The 13,520-nt window shown below is 42.7% G+C and overlaps 2 protein-coding genes across 2 annotated transcripts in view; one reads left to right on the top strand and one right to left on the bottom strand.

Moving 5' to 3' along the window:
- Positions 1 to 1,279: 1,279 nt before the first annotated feature.
- Positions 1,280 to 10,901, bottom strand: SARC_03657 (hypothetical protein). Its single transcript, XM_014302540.1, has 13 exons — positions 10,690 to 10,901; positions 9,867 to 10,019; positions 9,180 to 9,335; positions 8,472 to 8,648; positions 7,984 to 8,231; positions 7,421 to 7,531; positions 6,799 to 6,984; positions 6,188 to 6,269; positions 5,654 to 5,846; positions 5,095 to 5,245; positions 4,395 to 4,481; positions 3,383 to 3,537; positions 1,280 to 2,826 (listed from the first exon to the last, which is right to left on the bottom strand). Exons 2-13 carry the CDS (start codon positions 10,012 to 10,014, stop codon positions 2,628 to 2,630), a joined length of 1,893 nt encoding a protein of 630 aa, XP_014158015.1. The 5' UTR covers positions 10,015 to 10,019; positions 10,690 to 10,901; the 3' UTR covers positions 1,280 to 2,627.
- A 715-nt stretch (positions 10,902 to 11,616) lies between these two features.
- SARC_03658 (hypothetical protein) overlaps positions 11,617 to 13,520 on the top strand; it is a gene marked incomplete at its 3' end in the record, with an annotated part of 2,984 nt that continues 1,080 nt past the window's right edge. The window contains exons 1-3 of the mRNA XM_014302541.1: positions 11,617 to 11,813; positions 12,238 to 12,388; positions 12,751 to 12,941. Of these exons, the coding sequence (XP_014158016.1) occupies positions 11,647 to 11,813; positions 12,238 to 12,388; positions 12,751 to 12,941 (509 nt within the window). The 5' untranslated portion in view covers positions 11,617 to 11,646. The remainder of the gene's footprint in view (positions 11,814 to 12,237; positions 12,389 to 12,750; positions 12,942 to 13,520) is intronic.

The raw sequence follows: 13,520 nt of genomic DNA on the forward strand, positions 1-13,520 counted from the left end.
AATATATATGTGTGTGTGCGTGCGTGCGTGCGTGCGTGCGTATATATATATATATATAATATATTTGTACAGAAGTGCCGTGTATGCGAGCGTTTGCATCTTGTTTTGGAGTTGGCGCTGACAATGGTCTCGCAAAGATTAGAATTGCGCTCTTGTTGGCTTCGCCTTGCAGTCACTTAGTGTTGTCATCAACCACTTAGTAGGAGGTTTAATTTGTACTATCTTTCATTATGTACATCAATTGCTCCTATAGAGTACCACACTCTTTGCATTTTCTGCGCGTCGCTAAGAAACTGCCTCAGGTGCCTCTCAGTGATAGTCTGTGATGTACATATGATGCTTGGCCTGGTAGCTTGTGTGTCATGGACATCGATGGCAACTTGTTTCCGTTAAATTATGCGACATAGTATATCGTCGCTTTACACACTTTCGATTGCTTTCGTCATGTATCGAGTGCATCTAGCTTAAATATACCTTGGGGCATCGTATTTCACACGCACAAGTGTGTTTGCTGTATTGTCTTTAAGCCCTCATCTAGTTCTCATGATAGAATTATGTATCACACCTTGTTATTATCAACAGGCCGCTAGGGAATATGAGAGGACGTCAGGTGCCGATTGCGTGGATTGCCCTCCTAGATGACACATAATAACTCGGATATTAAATAATAAACGAGCGCTACATGCGCAAAACTCGTATAGGAAGTATTGCAATGACACGCAATCGATAAATTAGTGCTAACTGTATGCGCAAATCAAATAGTATGGTGTTGACAATTTCATCGCTAAGCGCAGTTTGGCGAGTACGATCGTAAACGCTCGCCTGAATCGTATTCGCAAATATTAAGGTGAATTTTGATGGTAGAAACGGGAGTTATAGAGACTATAGGTAGTACAGATATAACAAATCTGGAAGGTGAGAGTAGGCGATGAAGTTCAAGCCCTAGCGAAGCGAATGAATGCGCTCATATTCATTTCTGTTGGTACAAAATGCATATACAACCTCATTGTTGTCAGTAGGGAGCAGTATAAAAGTACTCTCCGTGATCTGTGGTAAGCAATATGGAAGCAATAGAGGGTGGGTGTTCAACCCATTCAAGAACCTCTGATATAGAATTTGACCTCGCCCATTGAGATTTACCCTCACACATCTATCTGTTACTGGTAAGTGGCTAGGAGTGATTTAAAATCTGAGCTAATTCGTGCTGATCATTGATATTGATTTGGAAATCTCAGCTCATACAAAATGTCAAAAGTCAGTGATACCGGTATCTTAGTATTTCACAAGTATTTTATTATGTGATCATTGGTGCCTACTATTGCTGAGTGTGTCACCAGGCACACAAAATGTCATATTCCAATTGTACGTATGGCCCCAGATAAGTATGTCACAGATACTCTCACATCACATGTCAAAAACTTTCTCATACCTTCCATATATGAGTGGGTTATGATCATCTATGAGAATGACGTATACATAAGAAAACATTTCCCGCATATCCACTATTTGAGATCCAGAGACAATGGGCTGCATAACCTGGCACCCGTACGCAATCATGATCGCAGTAATTGGTAGGCAGACTCCTAGAACCGCTCTCTGGCCAGACACATCTTGATCTGTGCCTCTACTACTGCTTCGATGGTGGCCCTCTCGACACTTTGAGCCCAACAGTGTCGGGCAGACAACAACATAGAATCACGAATAACACACCACTTCACCAGTGCCTCCACCAAAGCCTAGTAAGTGGAGGTCAGCAAAAAGAAGTCTCATAAATGATAGATGTGCCCCTATCAATAATTCGTTGTGTCCCGCTAGGCACATGGACTGCAACGTAGTGAAGCAGACAGTAGCAATAATATTCCGTATGTCAAGCCGTTAGAACTATGCCTCTACAGATGCGCCCATAGCGACACACCCGACGCTTCTATTTCCAAGCCGGTTTCTGTTCTTTTACTACCTGACGCAGTTAGGTGGGTGCAGTTCTGAGATTGGAAGTGGATGGACCCTGCGACACCGGTTCCAAGATGTCTCTCGGATGATATTATTCGCATGCCGGATGATTTTGTGATTACTATCTGTAATGTACGTGAGCATTTGCAGCAGATGCGTATGTTTGACTCCAAGCTCAACCCCGATTTTGAACTCTACACGACCTAACAACGTAATAACGCAACAACGCCTACACCTAATACTGGGTTATACTCTCGGCTTCCACATGTCGTAGAATGTGCCTCAACCTAACTTCTGTTCTGTTTGTGATGTATTGGGAGCATTGTTCGCGCTTTGTGTGGTAGTCCTGTTCGCCATCGCCAGTAGATACCAAACTAGGCTTTGTCTGTGCTTACCGCTGCTGATGTTCTCGAGTATCTGAATCAGGTTCGTGCCCTTCATCTTGCCTAAGCTTCCACCGATACCGCCCGTGTACTGGTCTCAGCGTTCTTCACATGTCGGCGTCTGTGCTTGTTATTCTGGCGTAATCGTATCCGGATCGAATGTGCGGGGTAGATTCGGTCTTAACCCTTAGCTCCTTATCCGTACATCTTTTCTTGTGCCTCCACTGTTACCCTCTGTGTGCCAGTCTTAAGTTTCCACAGATCGGTTCCTCATAACACTGATGTGTACGTTTCCTATGCCTCCACCGATACCGCCCGTGTACTGGTCTCAGTTTTCTTCACATGTCGGTATCTGTGCTTGCTATTGCTTATGTACTTGAGCATTTGGATCAGATGTGTGGGGGTGATACCGGGTATTCTCGATGCGGCACCCAGCGATAACGGTTGTGCCATGTTCAGAACTTCTTTGGCTTCCATGTCGAGGAACGGCAAGCTATACAGGAAGAAACAGCGTTTCAGAGCATGAGAATATACCACATGGTGTCTTATTTGTGTAGCACTCAATAAGTACTACATACGGAATCTCAGTGCAACGGCATGAGAAAGTACAATGAGAGTGCACACTGTATAGCACACACTCAGAGATGCGTAGGAGACCACAACCAATCGCCATAAGAGGTTGTGTTGTGATATATGGAATAGTTTTGTAGTATCGAATGATGATGTGAGTATCATAAACGTGGACGTGTTCACCAAGGCACTAACCCATAAGCAGGACTGAGTACACGATACCCATGCAAAAGTAACTACACTAATCAGCATGTATTCGATCCTGTGATGTATTGACGGAATCAATCGCCGTATTCACGAACTAGCGCACATGACGTTCCTCCATATCTAATTTTGTAATCTGCGGTGATCAAAATGAGTTGACCGACCCAAGTGAAAATCCAATCGCATGTTTGAGCACATAGTCAATATTGCACTTTAAACACATATTCAAACACAGGAAACAAATATCTATCCGCACACAGAATTTTGATCGTTACCTCAAAAAGTCGAAATTGTGGGGTATGGCCAAATGTTCGTCCTTCTTGAAGGTGTCGATATCTGCTTGTTGACGCGCAAGCGGTTCCAGGTATGATCCCTCTATGTCCATGCGCTCCCATACACTCGCATCGCACTGTTCCTTAACAGCCGGTATCTACCGAGTGATATATGAAGTATATTACACATAACATACTGTAGATGAGTAGGCTATCGTAGATATCAAGAAAATATGCATGACCAACATCCCCCGCGCAATCACATATGTGCAATATAAGAATGATATATCGTGTACACTTATGCAGCAATAATCGTGTAGACAAATATGAAACTCAGAAAGTTAAGCGTATGTGAGGCCAGCAGTCTACCATGACAATTGCGAGGATGTGAATCACTCGACAGTGCAACTGGAAAGCAAACCTTCTGTTGAGGATGTAGGCGGCTAATTGCCACACACAGACATCCGAGTCCTATAAATTTATTGCACGCATATGGCCGGTAAACCATACAGCTATCTAGCATTCAGGAAATCGTTATGACCACATACACCGATATATTTTTATGCTAGCTCTAAGACATTCAATTGCAACATTGCTAGATTTAACTATGAGATGCTATATTTTAAAGCACAACACATACATCACAGACTTCGACTAAAAGTATTCCATACGTATTTAGTGAAATAATTTTACGCATAGCAACAACGGACATGAGCGTTTAACTTAAAAGAGCGAACAGAGCGCATACATATCCCTGTGCACTGAAACATATCATCCTTTCCGTACGGTATCTAGGGACCAAAACTGGTCACACACGAGTTGAACACACAAATATTTACTGGTGTGTGTCAAGCGGATTTGTCATATGCGTGTAAGTTTGTACATTTATGGTTATGCAATCATTTACTAATGTTTATATCAAAATTTACAAGTAGTCTCGCATATAGTCACAAGTGTCTACATATATACGTATATGTCCACATATATGGAGCGTTTGTGCTGATAAGTACCATACCTTCTCCCCCAGCAGTGCCATATTGACGCCTTGAAACGAGAGCATATCGAAAGCTGACCTCTTCTTACCGTCTTGGCTCATGTTGATCTACAGACAATTAACACAGGGTAAGGCAATAGTTACTTTCGATGAAATGTACTGGCAATTGAAAATGTGCTACATACGTGAAATCACACAGAAAGGTCCACTCGCAAACGCACGTGTATGTATATGATGCACTAATATACAACAATTAAATACAGGTGGTCAAATCTCCATAAATCCGCCAAACGTGATAAAAAGAGAATACAGACACATCTTACAGCCCACACATACGATATTATGTATTTTTATAAAATCTTGAATCTTACAAATTTCTATGTGATATGCGACCGCAAGTTTACAATTGCAGACGTTGATGAAAGACATCAGATATTTAGTAATATGTGCGGGAGTTTACGGATATACACATTTGCGGGACATACACACATCTATTTTTTCAAAACTATGTGTACGAAGACTAACAGGAGGCCTACACTTTGTAGACCCAGTTTTGCCTCATGGTCATCAAATCTCTTTTTCATTTAAGAAAGGACATCCACCAATAACAATCCAAACCCCCACATTCTTGTTATGACAGGACCATGTTTCAGTATGAATTATCATCACTTGCACATCTTCATAACAAGAAGAGTACAAATGATGACATGTTAAGTCTCACCTCAAGCAGGTCGCCCCAAACATTGGGGGTATTGATTATACTTTGCAATAGAGCCCTGGACTTATCCATGTTCCCCACCACATTCCGAACTCTACGCAGACGTTCGTCACAGACAACACCCGGTGCAGCTGCATTGACCTTCTCTGTTAACCTGATGTGAAACAAGTAGAATACCATGCACATGTTAGATAATGTGCTACAATCCCTACCAGCAGAGAGCATGTTCGGCTTGCCAATCTACCGATGTACTATGCAACAGAATAAATTCATTTCTTGACGACACCGACACCTATTACATGGCTATACACACATCAAGAGCATTGCGATTGCTTTATAAACGGAAATTTGATCCAAATTTGCAACAAACTCACAATCTATAGGCCCTGGTGTAAACAAACATCCTATCGAGTGCGTGAGAGCGCATTATACACATTGAGTTTTCACTGAGCATCCGACTCGCAGTATGTGCGAATCCTATTTATCTGAGCAAACCTTGAACTCTCTCGCCACAAAATATAACGATCGCATAAAAGAAAAACAACACTTACAATACACGCACCTCAAATCGGCATTGTCTGCGCGAAGATGCAATCTGTATTCAGCTCGTGAGGTGAACATGCGATACGGTTCACTGACACCCTGTGATACCAGATCGTCAATCAGCACTCCAATAAAGGCCTCCGACCGGTCGACTATGAAAGGCGCCCATTCTCCGTCTTCGTGATTTGTGCTTGTAATACTTGCAGACAAATCTGCGTGGTTGTATGGGATGAGTGGGTACGTACTTTAATCAATGCCATGTACTATATGGATAGAATCGCGCATGTCGTCGTTTGTGTGTATTGCTGTTAACTGGACTTGCAGGCGTGTCATCATGGTTCTACAGGGGAGTGGAGGAGAGTTGAATAGTGGAGTCTGTATTTCTATCGGAATGCCTGTTCCTAACATCGAGCTTTTATCAACTGACATCGAGATATGACAACCCACCACCATAGTTAGTATTATTCACATATGCCAATGAATAGCACTGCACGTATACCGCTACTACCACAGCAAAAACTCTTTTTACATACACAACCGGATTCATACGTACCTGCGCTGTTGGCCGCATCAATGGCCTTCGCGTTGCGTGTCGACAGAGTCATCAATCCGGCATTGATTCCTGCAATGATGCCCTATCAGTATGACATGCATAAGATAACAATAGTTAATATCGAGTGGAACATCGACAGTATCAAATCTTGACACCATAAACTGGTATGTGGATGTCACAGACGTCAACACTTCCGAGGACGCGTCGATGTGTAGCACGTGTTGTGCAGTCTCTAGATAAACTCTCTGCTCTGACACAGCGAGCGACTACAAGAGAGAATATAAATTCACACAAGTCATCCAACTAATCGATCGAATGTTGATGAGCACATTCCCTAACTCGATGGACCCCAACCAAGCCCACATCTTGCTCATTGAAGTGATGTATATATTCACAGCCATTGCGGCACAATCTAATGGCAGACTGGTGTTTACAATGATTTCCCCCGCCAAGACAACCCCTCATATACAGGCATATATACTTGTACACGGTATTTATATTTGCATGCAATATATATATATATCTATAAACATGTGCAGATCTATAAATACATACAATTGAACTTGTAACGGCTTATGATATACAAAGTCGACAATACAACCACAGCACACCTGAGCAGCAGCTTCCTCGTATCCCGTAGTCCCATTGATTTGGCCTGCCAGATACAGGCCCCCGACAAGCTTTGTTTCCAACCAGGGGTACAGTTGTCTGGGGTCAACATAGTCGTACTCTACTCCGTAACCAGGACGAACTACCTTAGCGTTCTCGAGTCCCACTATAGTGTGAATGAATCGTTCCTGTGGTAGTATGATGGTTCGAGAGAAAGGTCAATATGTAGACATAGACAAAGCCAGACTCCAGGTTCTGCGATAGGACAGTGTTCTAAGGGACAGTATACTAGTGGCTCAAAATGTTTGGATACACGTTTGATAACGGGTAGATGGGGTAGACGAGGAGAAGCCTAAATGTTCAACCAGGACACTGTACATATTATAGCAATGTGGAAACGCACGAGTTATACCTATACAGTGCTAAGCCATACTAAAGCTTTCGAGAATTTACTACGGGGTTCCGCTACTCAATGCATGAGCTTCAAACCATAAAGCAAAAATGGAAATGAGCATATATTGCCAATTGTATATCGACATCTTACACATGATTTCTCTTTCTCTATAACCTATTCGAATGCCTAAACACCATGCACGTAACCGCATATCAAGCATATCTACTTACCTGCGCTTCCTCTGGCATAGTCATCGAGATACCATTGGGATAGATTAGTTCACTAGACAGTCCTTCTGGTTCTAGCCATATTTGATGTCGAGGCCGGTCGAATCGCAACACCTGCGCAATTAACCGCTGTGTCGTTAGTATTGGTGTGCTGTCGGTGATCTTGAATGCAACAAAATGTGGATCGGGTATTTTATCGCTAGCAAATTACAGAATGTCCTAATATATTTTGAGCAGCACAGGTACCGATACAATGCCAGCAGCATGTACCGTGCAGGTATATATATATATAGATAGATATGATTTTACGCTATCTTATTTTCGGTACAATATGCATTCGCCTAACTAATTTCAGAAACAGAAGTATGGTGTTGTCTTTGTGCGTGGTATGGCTGTTAGAACAAATTGTAACAGCGCCAGAGTCACAGGTGCATCGATACAGTAAATTTGATGTGTACACAACCGATTTGTAAGCCAACATACACGAGCACATTAATACAACAGAGCAACAAGGGAACAATTCAATCTGTCGCCATTTGTATAAACACATGTACTGTACTACGCACCTTAGACTCTATGCTAGGGCAGTAGCGGGGCCCTTTGCTCTCACCCGTGACGTGTCTGTTCATGTGCAACGTATCGCGTGCAATCTGGTGCCCCTCCTCGTTGGTGTGTGTCATGTAGCATTGTACTTGATTGTTCGCGTGTGTGACAGTGTCGTTTAGATACGAAAAGGGGATGGGCTCGTCATCCCCTGGCTGTGCTTCCAGTCCAGAGAAATCGATTGTTTTGCCATCAAGTCTCGGAGGGGTACCTGCATGTGGTCGTAGAGAAACGCCGAGGTGTCGCATTCAGCTACATATCTGACAGCTCATCTATGCGCTTAGGTTTGCGTACGATGGCATGCGTGCCGCTCGACTATCAAGATACAGACACGAGCTCGCAGGACGCCCCACATGTCCATAGACTTACGCAGTTGTCACCACCAAGAACACGTTTAATCGTAGTGTAGCACAGGTGCACGGATACGGAATGAAGCATACTAGTGCTGTACCTGTGCGCAATCTGCCCATGTTGAATCTGAGGTCGTATAAACATGTTGCCAGCCCTATTGCGGGTGCGTCTCCCAATCGACCGGCTTCATAAGACTTTTCGCCAATGTTGATCATCCCTCGGAGGAAGGTCCCCGTCGAGAGTATGACGGCCTTAGACGAAACGCGAGATCCATCGGCTGAGTGATACATATGGTAGAGGGCGTTCTTAGCTAATAGTATCATGTATTCATGTTTATAACTCGAACAACTCATTGTGGCATGTATATACGTTTGTCTATCAAACCTGCATTGTCCTAGACATGTGTATGTCAAGGCATGTTTGTGCTGGTATACCGGGTAGAGTGTGTATGCATTTAAAACACATGTTCCATTCACTGACTGAGTAGTACACTCCCACATAGTGATCAGCTCACCTGCCACTGCGCAGACAGACCACTGTGCACTCTTCAACTACGAGTTTGGGCCCCCGACTACAGGTGGGGAGTGAGTGTGCGCCTGCGTGTATAGTATTCAATGGACTGCCAGCAAATATTCGCTATCGACAGTATAACATAGCCTCACTCCACTTCAAAATACGATGGTTTTGAAATCGCTCTACTATGCTCGTGTATAAATAGACACATAAGCGTAGATCTGCTCTAAGCTCTCCCTACACAACCCGGATAAGGAGTAGACTTGGTAATAGCTATACACCTGCATACACGTACCCAGGGTTACACCAGTGACCCGTAATTGATCTGACGAGCGATCCACTACCAAATCATCCACACCAACCGCTATGATGTCCAGATTGGGTGTGTTCGTGAGCAGCTCCTTCTGCACACCCTTGCGATAAATGTCTCGGTCGATCTGGGCGCGGGGCCCTAAAATGTATACCAATTGGGATATAATGAGCAATTTGGAATACATGCCGTAATATGTGTACGATTAAGCTGAGAGTAAATTTAGGACGCTTTGAATAAAATTAGGACGCTGTGAGTAGAATGCGAGAAATAGGTGGGTGACAGGGAGGAATCTACGCCGATATCAGTTTACATGGCAGATAAACTGGCGGAGTGGGAAGAAACTTGAACGTACTGGACCAGAAAAGTCGGCTGTCTATCAAAAGTGGGTCTGAATACCTCGGCACGTAACATTAATTCGTACGTAGCAACATATGCAAACGCAAAAAAAAGGTATTTGTGACTAAACCACGTCAACCAGTCACACATTCAATGTTTAGATTTGCACATGAGCAATACAGACGCATAACAAGCAAACATCTCATGCAGGCCAACTGCCAGATTGTGCATAGTCGATCACCCGAGTCTATATGTCTAGACAAGTACGTCAATCGCTTAGTCTAGGTATATCTGTTCTTAACTGATACAAACCAAAGTAGACACTAATCACACCTTGCACCGCAGCACCCTTCCGCCTGTTCAGGATGCGAAAGTGGATACCAGCTTCGTCGCAGACCCTGCCACACACTCCACCTAAGGCGTCAATCTCCCTGATCAGCGTACCCTTCCCAATGCCTCCAAATGCCGGATTACACGACATCTCGCCTGCAGGTGGATAGTGGGAGTATGTTTAGTACATATTGCGCATGTGTGCCTGGTGAGTGTGTACTACGTATAATGTAGTATGTAGGCAAGATAAAACGTTGCAACAGTTGCCTCCATTGGTCTGCCAGACCAGTCTCTGTAACCCGAATGTCTGCGTAGTTGCCCCAGCAACTGAATATACTTGTAGCAGATACGCCTAACGTGGTTATATATTGCGAGACACAGCTATTGTGCACGAGATACTCTTGTTTAAAAGTAAACAGGGGCGTTGTATAAGGTTTTTGTTTGGAAGGTTATGATTGAAGCCACAACAATCACTTCGCAGGAGAATACCCGGTGCACGAGAAACCAGTAATGTGTCCTATAGACATATATGGATGAGGCAGCAATGTATCCTAATATGTATACTACAGATCTCATGAACAACGAATGCTTATCTTCAGATCGATAAATGTCGCGCCAGTCGACAGACTAAAAAAAACACAACTTCAGTATACTATGATCAGCAATATACGAACTATTCTGGGCTATTACCGTATCTGCAAATTCGTAGTGGTCTGATAAAAATGAGGTCCGCTTCAATACCGAGATATACTCTCCGTATGTACTACTTCAAAGCTTCGATCGACAACGGCATACATGCGCGTATATGTATTAGAAATTTTTTTACCTATAGACTCGATCTTGTGTGTAACCAACGCAGTCCTCGCACCCGTTCGCGCCGACGCCGATGCCGCTTCAGTGCCCGCATGACCACCTCCTATAACAATCACATCGTACGCGGGATAGTCCTTTCTATGCAATTTTGCACAACTATACGATCTGGTGAACGTACGTGTATATTCATTTCCAAATGTACGTGTGTATGCATATGTATTTGCGTGTGTGTTTTTCAATGACGCAGTGATGTGAGTCCGTACTAGCGTGTTTAGGCTTGTGCTTGTACGTGGTATGCCTCGTGTAATGTGCTGTGTAGCTGACATCGTGGGGTGCTGCTGTGTGAAGACACGTAGGATAAAAACGTTAATAGATTACTACGTTCAATAGTATGTGACTGTACTCTAGGTACGGTCGTGATTAGCTGTGAATCGGTACTGTGTTGCTTCTGAGGTGATAGTATAAGTATTCAAAAAAATAAAATTGAACTGGCTATATTAACTTATGTACATGTCACTCTGCATAGCCCATTCAATATACGATAGCAGCTGTATACCCTGAGATGTATGTACACGTGGTTAGACCAGAGTGTGTAGTTAGATTGACTATATACACATACCACGGTGGATAGCCAGTTTATATACTGCACGAAAGCAGCTCAGTTCGATTGTGGGCACACACCGTTACATACAGACAGTTTTGTTTAGGTGGGGACGTGCACGTGCAGTAGTTATTTATGTTCCTACGAATGAGCCGCCAAAACACGTAATGACTCCTTTTTTGGGGAGTGATGTCATGGAATGTCACGACGACGTCATCAATTTTACCTTTTTCTAAAAGCAAATATAAATATGTATTTTAGCACATATATGTACACTTGTACAGTTGTACACATATTTAAATGCATACATACAGTACATATTTTCATGTAATACGTGACAGCGTCCTCACACTACTAAGTTACTTCGCCATGTCGTTGAGAGAATTTACGTTGCGCTTGTATCATATGCCTGGTCTGCGGTCCAATCGCGTTGTATGGGCTGCTGCTGAGCTGGGAATATCTCTGGAGATGACTGAGATCAATGTAATGAAGAAAGAACACTTTGCACCCGAATATGTACAGAAGTGTCCAGATAGGTACGTATGTGCGTGTTGATTCATATTCAACGGTATACTTCAGGTTGACGCTGTGTGCCAATCTGGGTATACTTCAGGTTGACGCTGTGTGCCAATCTGTGCCTATTACCAGAGTGAGGTGTGAGACGGCAAGTATATACTGCACCCGACTATCTGCTCGAGTATCCAGGCTTTTTATTATTGTTGGCTTTATTTGCCTTCTCAACACGTTTAATTTTATATAGTTCATCAAGTTGCAGTAAATATTGGTAATAAACTAAATTCATAGTATGAATTCTAGTTTGTGATTCAAAGGAACATTAAAGTGTATGCGTTCTGTGGTAAGCCGCTCGGCTTATAGTTGCTTGCAACATAGTTCAAATATTATCAAATCCGAGCTTTATCGTACACCGTATCTGTGTATTTATAAAATTTGTGTCTACAGATACGTGCCGATGTTAGAGATCACAGACAACACTAAAGGTGAAGCAGACAAAACACGAGTAGTCCGTATTGTCGAGGCAACGGCAATTATACAATGGCTGGTTGAGATGACACCAGATGTTCCGCTATCCCCGCCTATGACGGACATCAAGGTAGTATTGTACTGTCTCACGAACACATCAGGTCCCTACTCTTTATATTACACCTTGTCGCTACTCTGTGATTGTGTGGACAAATGTGATCAAGCTCGGTTGCATATCTAGTCATCTCAAAGTGTGAATGTGAGCTACTGAGTTGTGCTGCTTAGTCTTGCAATTGCCTGTGTATTCTCTCATACACTTCATTTGTAGCACCCTGCACCCTGTAGTGTATCTGCGAGCTTTTGGACACAACAGTACTCTGAATAAATCTTTCGTGCTAGCTGTGTGCGGCTTTTGCACCCAACAGCATCTCGAATAAAGCCCCGGCGTCCGTACTCACCAATAACCTTTTTCATGTATGTTGATGCCTTCAGGGACGAGCAGAGTATCAGATGTGGATGTCGTACGTTGGTTGCACAATGGACTCGCTTCTATGGACCATAAGATTAAACACATCGTGGGCTCTGAAGGAAGACGAGAGAAGCGTGGGGAATGAGAACTACGCGCGAACGAAATGGGCGAGAGATGTTTTACCTAGATTGACGCCTGTGCTGAAGAAAAACAAGTATGGAAGTGAGAGTGAAATGTCTTTTGTATGTGGAGAGTTGCATCCCAATTATATTACCTACATGCACGAGTTAGTGGCTAAAGTTGAAATTGTCTAAGAACTGTGTTGGTTCGATGAGGTATATGGGTATTTGTGCTTAAATTCATACTGATATGTCATCGTAGCGAGCTTTAATCTTATATGGAGCCGACCATTCATCTTAAGCACAAATCCTTGTCATATATGTTTTTACATCCTGCGGTATATGTTCACATCCACGAGGATTTCACATTGTCCATTCACTCTACTTGATGTATTAACTATGCAAAGCTGTGTGATATCGACGCGATATTGCTTACACGTAAACTCAGGAATTTGGATATGCCTGTGTCTCAACGGGTTTGGGCATGGTGTAGATTATTCATCTGGTTTGCACATGGGGAGTTTGTACTACAAATGACACTATATATATATATATATATATATATATATATATATATATATATATATATATATATATATATATATATATATATATATATATATATATATATATATATATATATATATATATATATATATATATATATATATATA

Source organism: Sphaeroforma arctica (assembly GCF_001186125.1).
Source record: "Sphaeroforma arctica JP610 unplaced genomic scaffold supercont1.191, whole genome shotgun sequence".
In the NCBI taxonomy this organism is placed as follows: domain Eukaryota; class Ichthyosporea; order Ichthyophonida; genus Sphaeroforma; species Sphaeroforma arctica.